We start from the raw sequence: 12282 nt of genomic DNA on the forward strand, positions 1-12282 counted from the left end.
AAGCTGACCGAGACGAAGAGCCCTCCTTGTCTTGACGTCCCTCAGCAGTAGGATCTTTTCTCTTTCGAGTAGGATCCGCGGAAGTCATGGCCGCCCCAGACGTTGGACCTACTTGGACGGCCGCCATCTCCGGTTGATGCTCCCGGATTCTAATCTTCACGCCTGGACCCCCGGCCTTACCAGTGGGGGGGACCCGTCCAGTCGGAGCGCCGGCAGGAGGAGGGCGCGGCACTGCGGGAGCACCGGTTGGCCGGGCCGTCGACGAGCTGGCACCGGACTTCTTCCTGACGGTCAGGAAGTTGGATTTGCGGGGGCCCGGAGTCGTCATTAGTTCTGCAAAAAACAAAGAAATTCAGAAAAATTAACGTCAGTATGCGAAAAACGAGCACACCTAATGTGACAAGACCATACCGAACGCCTTTGGTCCACAATCCTCAAGACTAAGGCATTCAACCAGGTGGCGGGCGGAGATCCGGCGAGGGAGGGTGTTAATGGTGCGCACGGCCTCTCGGTCGGGTGCTGTCAAATCCCCGATTGAAGTCGCCCGTATTCGTCGAGGGTCCCTCGTCCAATAGAATGGGAACAGCGGCCTCCCTTCACCATCAGAAAATTCATGGAGGCCGTCCTTGTCAACGATTATTTTAAAATAATGTTGCTTGAAATTTTTAAAGGAATCGGAGAAGGGGCGGAATAGGGTCCTGTCCCGCACCGAGTTAAAGGATACCCAACCGCCAGAAGAAGAAGGGCGGACTTCGAAATAGTGAAAGAAAACTGGGATGGTGGGAGTGACACCCACTGCTGAACACATCGCCACAAACGCCTGTACAGCCGCCCACGAATTGGGATGCAGCTGCGTCGGAGCCACATTAGCTTCCCGAAGAACGGCCATTTGAAAATTAGTAAAGGGCACCCGGACGAAAAGATGGGTGAAGAAGGTCACGTACATGAAGAAGAAATCATAAGGACTAGACCGCCCATCATGAAAGACCCTTTCGTTCAACAAAGTCACCCCGGCACGAATTAACCTCGAATCCTCCATATCCCGTACGATATGGGTATGGCGGATCCGCCATTCCAAATCCTTGCTGTAAGCATAGCAGGAAGCATATCGGCTGGGAACGACGGGAGCCAACTCCGATATCACCGTCCCTTCACCATCCGGCTCGAAGGGTGACCCGACTATACGAATACCGCCTTTGAGCAAGAACAGAGGCACACCATTAAATATCCGGTCGTTCATCGAGACCAGTGACCCAGGGTCCCCTCCGGAAGACCCAACCGCCTCCTCCAAAAAACGAGAAGAAGCCGAACTCAGAGAATCGCCGCTGTCGCCCTGCGCCGACCCCTCCCGGACTCCGCCCGACGACCCAGAACCTGACTCAATGGACATAGATGCCATTTATTACCTGAGGGAAAAAGAATCTCGAACTCCTGAGTAAAGAAGATAAGTGAAAATGACCCCGTTTAAACACCCTATTTATAGGGAAAAATTAGTAACCGCTGGATGTATCATGGCCGTTAGATTTGGTACAACCAACGCTCCGGATTTGGCGACGCTTCAGCTCTATTCACTGGGGACGCGCCACGTGTTTTCCCGCCTAAAATCCAAATTCAAAAAGCCCACTGGATAAAGCCCAATTACGGGTTCCCGATCCCCACGCGCCGTATTCAAAATCCTACGTTCACTACGTGTACTAGGACTTGGGGGGCTTGTGTACCAGAGAGTGTCGGGCGCCGCACGAAGGACGCCCGAAATACCGGGCGCCGTACGAAGGGCGCCGAAGTACCAGGCGCCGTACGAGGGGCGCCGAAGTGCCAGGCGCCGTACGAAAGACGCCCGAAATACCGGGCGCCGTACGGAAGGACCGTCCGGTTGTCCAATACGGAAGGACCGTCCGGTTGTCTAATGATCGCCTACCCAAAGATATACCGGAGTCCACTCCGGAGGCTACGGCGACTTACGACAATGCCTGTACGCAATCGTAGAAGGCACACCGGAGGCTCATGCATTGAAGAACCGGCCAAAGATTGAACCTAGACCCGGTATAAACTCTCCTAACCCTCTTGTAGCAGGGAGGAACACCTACCAACCGGGCCGAACCTCTTTATAAGAAAAACTTTGAAGAACTCACAAGGAATCCTACCATCACAGAGCAGCCCGGCACGACAGCCACTGCATCAAATCTTGTCTGTTAGGTGACCCAAAGTCCCACGTTCACTACGACCACTAGGACTTGGGGGGCTTGTGTATCTACAAGGGCCGGACGCCGTACGGAAGGATCCATGTGAGCGGACGCCCAAGCTAATTGGGCGGATCTCCGTACGGACAAGGCGGACGCCCATATCACATGGGCGGACACGACGAGCAAAACCGGACGCCGTACGGAAGAGCCCACATGGGCGGACCCCACATGGGCGGATCTCTGTGCGCGCGAGGCTGACACCCATTTCACATGGGCGGACGACCACGCCCGCCGAAACACTAATCAACATAATTTAAGGGAAAGTAATCTGGTTTAAAGGTAAGTAGAAATTAGAAGCTATCGGGCCGTTTTGGGCCGTGATTAACTTTTCACTAATCCCAGGCCCATAGCGAAAACTATAAATACAGGTCCACGGTGAGTGGTAGATAGGTTACATTGAATGCACATTTATTACTACTACTGAAAATAGCCACTGCTCTGAAACTGACTTTGGCATCGGAGAATCTTTTGTAGGTCTCCACCCCTCCGGATCAAGAGGAGAGCCAGAGCGCCAGGAGAAGATCCGCCACGGAGACAAGATTACGGGAGGATTTGGAAGACTTGGAACCCCACAGCCCTACACATCCGAAACAATATTCATCTTATTAATCCCTATTTTTCACAAACTTTACCTTTAACTCTTTTTACTTTTTACAGCTCAAAATCTCTTAAAATAAAACATCACAAATTTACTTTTCAAATTCACTCACTCTCTCTCAAATACATCCTTGAAAATGAACAAAGCTTCAATTTGTATACTCTTAATTATACATTGTTTTTTTTTCTTTTATGTAAGTTCATTTAATGATGTATTGAATATTTTTAAGATACATTTTATTATTTTTACTTATTTTTAATATTTTTATTATGTAAAATACAGTTTTTGATGATTTTTTATATTTTTACTTTTATTTTCTATCTTATTTTCATAAACATAATTTTATCATCACATTTTGTATGAAGACATTTTATTTACTCTAGCATAATAATTTATGTTATTATTATGAAGTTTGTTTATATTAAAACTCAAAAGATAAAAATTATATATCTAAAATTTGAATTATTAATAGTTTAATCACTTTTCTTTGTTAAATTGGTGTATTGTAATCTTCATTAGCATATATAAAAAATATGTATATTTCATTAGAATAATGACAACGAAAGCAGAGACATTTAAAATATTTTTAAAATTAAATATTTGTTGTTTTCATAATTTTAAAAATATTTTTAAATTTATCAATTTTTGTGTTATTAATATTTGAAAAATTAGTAGATACTTTAATTGTAATCAAAATTTCATTTATTTGTAATTATGTAATATTTTATATAGTTCTTTTATTTTTATCCAATTCTTATTTAGTGTTCAGATTTGGATGTTTTTTTAATATTGAGTTTTTAAAAATATCATTTTTTTATTGAATTTTCTTTATTTAATTTTTTGTTAATTTCATTATTTGTATTATATAACTATTATCTTGTTCCATCACCTCATTTAATTGTTATCACATGTAATTTTATAATAATATTAAGTTAAACAAAATACATACAGAACAATATATGGTTTTTTTACTAGAATATTAAAATATATCATTATTTTATAATTCATTTTAGAAAAAAAAAACTACAAAAACACAATATCATATTACAAAATATTCAAACTCAGAAACTTACTAACATCATCATCCTAAAAGAAATGGAGAACGTCTAATAGTAAAATTCGGAGATTTAAAATCACATAAACAATATTATATTATGAAGATAATGATCTCATAAAATAAAGTTGTTAAACTTTCACTTTTTTTATTGTCCTTAATAGACATTGTGTTTCAATGTAAAGATATTAAAATAGTCAATATTTGATGATTTTTATAATTTTTAATTTTTTTTAGGATTTTGCATAAATCAGCTTTACACTACAACTTTATGATAAGAAAATACTAATACACAAACTTGTAAAATCCACTAAGCGAAAAATGATTACGATAAATATAGACCCTAAAAATGGTATTACTTCAACTTGATGGATACATTTGAAAAAATACGTAAAACATAAAACTGAATTTAGGATCAAGTGGTTCTGAAAAAATAAGATGGAGTTAATAAAAAGATGAGGATTGTAATGAGTAACTAATTTTATTCAAAGCCCTAACTACGAAAAGAATTTATTATGATTGCTAATGTGAATCATGAGGTAGAAAAACACGAATATTATTTTTATGAAAAACTTACGCAAATTTTATTTGAAAACAGCAAAGAGAACAGAGTTGGCGGAGAAGATGATAGGGGAAAACGTAATTGTTGAAATAGGTTCTGAAAATTGTGAGACAACCACCAAATCTTATTTATTTCTACATTTTTAAATCTTCTTTCAATGTACATTAACTCAGTAAGTTTTAAATCTTCTTTCAAAATACATTGACAGAGTAAGACCACTTGTATGTGTGCGGATCTATATTTTCTAAAGTCATTTTTTTTTTAATTTACTCCAGAAGTACACATACTAGTGTTTTCTCATGGTAATGTCGTAGAGTGCAATTCATTTATACAAAAATTCTAAAGATTGAAAAAGATTAAATCTCCTAACTCAAGTAACAAATACTTCTTTAAGACAATGTTAGATATATTAATAAGTTCCTAAGGTCGAATATTATAATGTCATGTATTTTTAGTGTTATGTTTTCTAGAATGAGATAAAATGATAATATATTTTAATATTAGTGTAAAAAGACAGATTATAATTCAACACGCATATTTATTAACTTATTATTATAAAATTAAAAATATTAAACTAAACAATAATAATACTCAATTATTAAAAAATAAACAGACAGTCAATAAAAAATATTTTTTTAACTTTCAAAAGACCAATTAAACTTTTTTTAATTTATTATAAACTTAATTAAAGCTTTCAATTAATTTAAAATACTACCAATTAGATATTTAATCCAGCTCCTTGTCTAAAGGAGATAAGTTGTTAATGTATTTAATAGGAAGTTGAATTGTGGCTCTCTATTTTGATATTTTCGAAATACTAAATCTCAAATTAGCCGCCAAAATAATATAATCAAATAACTTTTAATTCTTGTTTTTAAAACCGTTAATTAATCTTCACTTTCCAGACAACCATCCATTTTAGTCACCTGTCGTACTATTCACAATAATTTTGCAGAAATATAAAAAGACGTTTAACATGCTCAATACTAATATGAAGCAAGACATCATACATAGTGTCAATTTAAACATTTCAAGGACAACCACGATAGAGAAAAACACCACCAAAAAATCAGCAGAAAGAAAATTAAACTCACCAGTATATGCAATGAGAAATAAATTACAAAATAATAACCTAATAAAACAAAAACAATGAAGTTTAATAAAATAGGTAAATATTAGGTTAAAAATATAATATAAATATGAAAAGAAATAAGGGATCAAACTATTAATTTCAAAATTATTTTTCCTCCTCTCTCCAACAAAAGTACTCAATAAAATCTTCATCATCCTCAATTTTACACCTCGAACTGAAAATCCAGAGGAAAAGATTGAGTGAATCAGACACCGTAAGAACAGTGTTCAGCGCTTGCGAGGTCAGTTAATACTTGATATAATATCTGACAGTATACACTCATCAAATGAAGAACGTGTCATATTTGAGACGAATAAAGTAAATTAAAACTCCTCACTACAAGGAAATTTTCATCCTCTATAATAAATAAATAAAGGAATATGTTACCTTTAATTGAATTTCATCAAATTACCATATACGACCCACCAAAAGCAGAGCCAGGGGAGCACAAATATCACCTACCTACCTCTACCTCTACCTCTGCCTTGCAGAGCTCCACAATCTTCACCATATCTCACGGCTTCCTTGTGACCCCCTTTTCCAGAATGCAATCACTGCCGCCTAGATTCATTCCCGTGTATTGTTAAATTAAAAAAAAAAAAACGCATTCCGGTTAGGGAAATGTAAACCCTATTACAGAAAAAAGGGCAAGAACATGGAAGCTAGGCCCCAGAAAGCAAGCACACACTATCATCATTTTATTTCAGGGATCAACTTTGAAATTGAACATGTTTACCTGCTGACCACGAATATCCCTGGGAATTGATTATTGATTATTTTTCTACATATCCAACACCTACAAATTCTTGGCGCATGAATGCAACCAATGTTTTTTGAATCATTTCCTGGTGTAAAATTAGTAGAAGAAAATAGAAGAACATGTAAGATGTTTGGCAACTTCATCCCCAATTTAGTTCAGCAACTTTAGAACAGCTGAAATCACTTCAGCTGTTTTTTCCCTAGAAAATGAAAGATGTTTGGCAATAACTGAATATTTGTAGAATGTTCTATTGTTTTCCTTAAATTAAATTTTTTTAGCTAATGTTATTTCTCATTCATTATTTTGTATATATTTAAACGAATTTATTTATCTTGTAATCATATTTCGATAAACTTCAAAAAAGAATAAACGATTCTAAATATAATTTACAATAGTCGAGATATTGAAATGAAATAATTCCATTTTCGCAACTATGTTCAAACGAGCCTTAAATGGGGCAGCCAAAAGGTTAGAGCAAACCCAAAGAAAAAAAAACGGAAATAGATGATACAGGATAAGAACATACCAGAGCAAATATTCATCATTAACTATTAGTTGTCCTGAAATATTATATACATCATTTTCACCAGCAAGAGATACACTGAGTTTCACTAGGGGAAAAAAATCAAGTGCTAATCATACCTTCTCAGGTATATACATTCATCCGCCGCTTGTAATTTATAAAGCAAACAATAGCCCAGTCAAGTCCATCACGCTGTCACTTGCAATATATCATTCTTTGTATATGATCATTAACTGGGTAAGAAAAAGTTGGAAACAATGGCAGTAAAAATAGCATTGTTCTGGGTATTTCATACATCCAGCAAGAGTACCTGTCCTAGCACCTCCAAGAAGGAAAAATAGGCTTGAAATCAGATTTGGGAGGAGGGGCTTCATAGAACCAATCATGAAGGAGAGCATCTTCAGCAGTTATCCTCTGCAAGAAGTAAAACAAGTTTTTAACATTATGTTTTATTCGGCTTCATGTTGCAGAAAACCAATAAAAAACTATTCAATGAAAAATATATACCTCTTCGGGATTATAAGTTAAAAGCTTCTTCAACAAGTCAAATCCCAGCTCCGATAAAACTGGCAAACCGGTAAATGATGCAGCTGGAAACTTCTTCCTTAACATATTAAACCTGAAATATCAAATAACTTATAATCAAACGCAGTTGACAAAGTATAACTGCATTATCACCCATAAGTCATACATGGAATTCTAATAAAGAAAAATGAAAAGAAGAGAAGCTTACGGTTGCTTGACAAATTTTGCTTTAGCCCCAGGTAATTTGGATAATCCAGGCCAAATTTTCTCATCAGGTGTACCCAGGGTTCGAAAAATCTGCAGACAGTGGACAAAGACAGAAGTGTTACTAGACAGCAGAGTTCTCACGTAGTAGAATAAATGGGGTGATGAAAAAGTAAAATTCAATTGATTTTAGTAAAATAACCTGATCAAGTTGTTCAAGTTCACTTTTACCCCTGAACAGAGGCTGCTTGGAAATTAATTCAGCCATTATGCAACCCACTGACCACATGTCAATTGCTGTTGAATATTCTTTAGCACCCAACAAAAGTTCAGGTGCCCTGCACAAACCAATAGACCGATTCATGAGTTTACGGCATATACTTCTCTACCAATATAAATGAAAAATCATATAAACCTACAGAGATAACTCCGATAAAAACTAAAGTAATATTATAATGCTACTCACCTGTACCACAGTGTAACCACAACAGGAGTATATGGCTTCAGAGGGCTTCCATACTGCCTCGACAACCCAAAATCGCATATTTTAAGCTCCCCGTCATGGTTCAGCAGAATGTTTGATGACTTCAAGTCCCTATGGATAACCCAGTTATCATGAAGATACTTGACACCTTCAAGAAGTTGCTTTACCAAGGATTTAATTTCGCTAATGCTAAAAGGCTGTTTCTTAACCTCCATCATTCCCTTGAGGTCATACTCCATGTATTCCATTACCATAAAAGTACCGTCAAAATCATCTACAACTACTTCTTTAACATTCACAATGGAGGGATGGTTAAAAGACAAGAGAATGTTTATTTCCCTCAAGGATGACATCGGAAAGCCATCCCTCTCTATATTCATCTTCACCTTCTTCAACGCGACTAATTCTCCAGTTTTCTTATCCCTAGCTTTATAGACAACACCATAAGTTCCTTCATTTATTTTCTTAATCATCTCAAACTCGCACACACTTCTGCAACTGTGAAGCATATTTATATTTCTCTGCACTTGCATCAATCCATCACTCTCTTCAGAATCCGATGGACAATCACCAACGTCACTTGGTCCCTCAACATCGACCACGGGGTCTATATAGAAATCCCTTTCAGAATCGGCGTCATCAGTAGAAAGTCCAAGATATTGATCTCTCCCCGTGCTTCCTGACGATCTAGTGACGGTGCTTTCTGAAGATCCACCGCGATGGAATTCACCAATTTCAGGACTGGAGCTGCCTTTGACATGATTGAATTTATCATCAGCAGCCATGGGTGAGGGACCATCATCAGTAGCCCATCTTGACTTTCTGATAGTCCATTCTTGCACATCCTTCTCTTCCTCCACATCCTGTCTATAGCTTCGAGAATCCCGCAAAGATTCCTCCATAAGGACATCTGAACCAGGATTGTTGGCTCCAGGAGTGCTCAGTACAGATGGACGAGGAGGAGACAGAGCAACAGTATCCGAGATCTTACTCTCAGACGAAATTCTTTCTTCCTTCTCTGCTAGGTCCCATACGATTGGAGAAAACTTCCTTTTCTTCTGTGGCGGTGGCAAAGCAACCTCATATTCCTCATCTTCAACACAGATCTCACCTTGCTCTCTCTCCTCTTTCCCACCACGAGGCTCATGGGAACGAGCAAAGTGATGGCTGCGAGATCCACCCTCTTCCACGCCGAAAGAGCCATTCTTATAGTGATCGGACCTCTTTGTTGAGCTGTATTTGAAAAATTCCCCTTTGAGCGGAACACTTTTTCGCCCTGCCGCCATCGATTGACAAGCACAAGCACAATTCCTCTCAATAAGCAATTTAGAATCCAAGAAAAATGTATTTCAAACCGAAATCCTCAATAATCCCAAATTTTCGAAACCCTAACCCTCCCCAAAATAACAGAACGTATAATTCAATTTTTTTTTAAAGATTCACAAACCCTAATCAAGAGAAACGCACATGACAAAAATCAAATATAATTTTCTCAAGCGCTTCCTCGATAGAATCAACAGAATTGAAACGTAAGATGGAAATGAAACCACAGGGAAGCAATCAGGCAAAGGAAACAAGGAAGAATGAATGGATGATCGAAACCCTAAACGGTGGCTGCGTCTCGTTAGGGTTCAGAGGTATCGAATTGCCTTACCGGCGACACGAAAATCAAGCGAAAGGAGAAAAGCCGAAGCAGAAGACAGAGACGAAAGAAGCCGCCTTCCTTGACGCGTTTATTGTGAGATTCCTTTGGGCTTTACCCACTTAAATAATAAAAAACGATAGAGTGTGTCTCCCCTTTCAAAAGAGGCGGCGATTCTATCAATTATTCGCTGGATTTTCACGCGTTTTACCGTTTTCTTCTCACTATCAATTAAACTAATTGATGATATTGTTCAATTTTAATTTATCTCCAAGGATTTAGTAGTACAATATTTATTTTCTTTATTCTAATTACAGTTAAATTATTTGAAATTTTGATGATGAATATAAACTTATCTCAATTTAAAATATGGGTTATAATATTTTAGATTTCATTTATAGGATTTATTACATAAGTTATCTTTTTAGATTTTTAACACAATAATATTTTAGATTTAAACCAATCAGATTTTATTATGTGAATTTCCATTTCTAAGATTTATTTTATTTTCAGTTTAATCAAAATATTTAAAAATCTATATACGAATTAAAGATAATAAAAATAACAAACTAAAAATGAAAAGGAGTTGTATAAATATTGTAAAAGTATTAATTATATGTAGAGAATAAACTTAATTAACTTCAAAGTCTTTTGTAAGCATATGCTTTTATAATTGAATTTTCATTAAAAAAAATTTATACATAATTTGTATATATAATAACATAACTGTTATTTTGATTCATTATCTTATTTTATTATTTTAATGTACTTATCATTTTATATAAATTATAACATTATCTTGCATTAATTATAAAATTTCATATCTTTCAATATGTAAAGATCAAATAAAGAAATACCGAACAATTTGAAATATAATTAAACTCCACATTACACACCATGTGATGATGTTCATTTCTATTTGATTTTGATAAGTTTATTACTGTGTATATTTGGTTGAAGTACAACTAATAGAGTGTTGATCTTGTTTGAATTATTTTAAAATGAAAATCTTTGGTATTAGGTGATTCTTAACTTTTATTTGATTTAATTGTTGATTGAGTGAGAAATAAGTTAAATCTTCATGTTTGATATGCTTGAAGGACTTTGGGAATGGAAAAGTTTTGAAAAATGCTAAGACAACTTTGGCATGTGAATGAATAATGAAGAAAATAATTATGTGTATAATTAAAAGAAAAAAGTTAAATGTGTTTATAGTTTCTTAAACTTGGATGTAAAATTTAAATTTGTTCTTAATGCATTTTAGCTGTCATAGTTTAAAAATAAATGGATATTATCTTTCTAACTCAATGATGCTAATATTTTTTACATATTAAATAATGTTCAAAACTAATATTTAAGTTTAAATATGTAGAACGAAGTAAATGGCTCAAATATAACCTAAAACTTTGTTTGATGTTAAAAGACTACAAACATATTTAACTCTTACAAAAATGATGTGTAATGCTAAGAGAATTTGAGAAAGGTGTTAGGAAGGATGTAGTATTATTCTCCTGCGCAGCCCTTGCCGCATTTTCCGCTCTCTGGGCGGCCAACTCTCCCTCATTCTGTTGTTGCATCTTCAAATTGTTGTAGAACTCTGATCATTTCTATCGGGTTCTATGAGCTCATGTTTCTCGTGGTCACCATTAGGTCTTCTTCTAGATCACTCGGGTCCCACAGTGGACGCCAAAAGGTTTTAGATGTAAGGTCGAGGATCTTCTACACTTTCTCCAAGTAAGCTTAGGTAACTCTGAATGTCCTCAAAATCCTTCGTTCTTTCACTCCAAACGGTTCGAAGTACCTATCAAAAAAAGGCACTTCAACGCTCAAGTCAGTAATTAATTCGATCGAGGTCACAACAAATTCTTAAATTTGTAGTAATACAATCACCTACCTTGTTACCTTTGACCACTGTTTATAGGTTTCAAGATGAGTCTGAGATTAGTGAAACCCTAATCATTGTCCAATCAAGACTCATTACCTACTAAATAACGCTTACCAATAATCTTGATCTAAAGTGTAGTTTAGAGATGTTGACTACTGGGGTCGGGATGGCTTCGATCGTCCCCTTCTAATGGCCTCTTCCATTCAATCTTATCTGCATGACCGTCTAACCATATAGTACACTTAACATGATTAATAATTTTTAAGGAATACTTTATTTTTATTTTCTTAATTATTATTTTTAACAAAAAAGTTACATCTACAATAATAATAGGAAAATGACACTTGAACAACCATTTTTGACAACATTTAGACACGCGCACACGTGTCAAAATCTGAGTGGTCCAGTTGGAAAAATTAAATGAAAATGGACCACTCAGATTTTGACACGTGTGCGCGTGTCTAAATGTTGTCAAAAATGGTTGTTCAAATATCATTTTCCATAATAATAACATTACATTAAAAACCAATGCATCAACTTTCACTAATTCCATATATGATATCTTATCTTCACATCAACTTTATTTTCATTATGTTGCACCACCAAAATTTAAAATTTTCATGCTCTCAGCCTCTTACTAGACTTCAGCCAGACACTCAGCAAGAGCGAG

The 12282-nt window shown here is 36.1% G+C and overlaps 1 protein-coding gene and 1 long non-coding RNA gene across 10 annotated transcripts; both read right to left on the reverse strand.

Moving 5' to 3' along the window:
* Window positions 1-5449: 5449 nt before the first annotated feature.
* LOC124820814 (Protein kinase superfamily protein) lies at window positions 5450-9832 on the reverse strand. 9 transcript variants are annotated; one of them, XR_015783796.1, is made up of 7 exons: window positions 8068-9832; window positions 7804-7939; window positions 7606-7694; window positions 7380-7491; window positions 6992-7286; window positions 6326-6434; window positions 5450-6150 (listed from the first exon to the last, which is right to left on the reverse strand). XR_015783796.1 is itself a non-coding variant. In XM_088104931.1 (5 exons), the coding sequence occupies exons 1-5, from the start codon at window positions 9369-9371 to the stop codon at window positions 7188-7190; spliced, it is 1740 nt and encodes a 579-aa protein (XP_087961057.1). In that variant the 5' UTR covers window positions 9372-9832; the 3' UTR covers window positions 6873-7187. The 9 variants fall into 9 exon arrangements, 1 of the variants encoding a protein (XP_087961057.1); XR_015783797.1 differs by lacking the exon at window positions 6326-6434 and adding an exon at window positions 6876-6909; XR_015783794.1 differs by adding an exon at window positions 6876-6909 and having other exon boundaries at window positions 5450-6434.
* A 1278-nt stretch (window positions 9833-11110) lies between these two features.
* LOC148206922 (uncharacterized) lies at window positions 11111-12004 on the reverse strand. Its single transcript, XR_015786598.1, has 2 exons — window positions 11622-12004; window positions 11111-11528 (listed from the first exon to the last, which is right to left on the reverse strand). It is a non-coding gene; the product is annotated as an uncharacterized LOC148206922 (long non-coding RNA).
* Between the last annotated feature and the right edge of the window lie 278 nt (window positions 12005-12282).

Source organism: Vigna umbellata, chromosome 1 (genome assembly GCF_029865625.1).
Source record: "Vigna umbellata cultivar VRB3 chromosome 1, Vumbellata_1.0, whole genome shotgun sequence".
Taxonomy (NCBI): Eukaryota; Viridiplantae; Streptophyta; class Magnoliopsida; order Fabales; family Fabaceae; genus Vigna; species Vigna umbellata.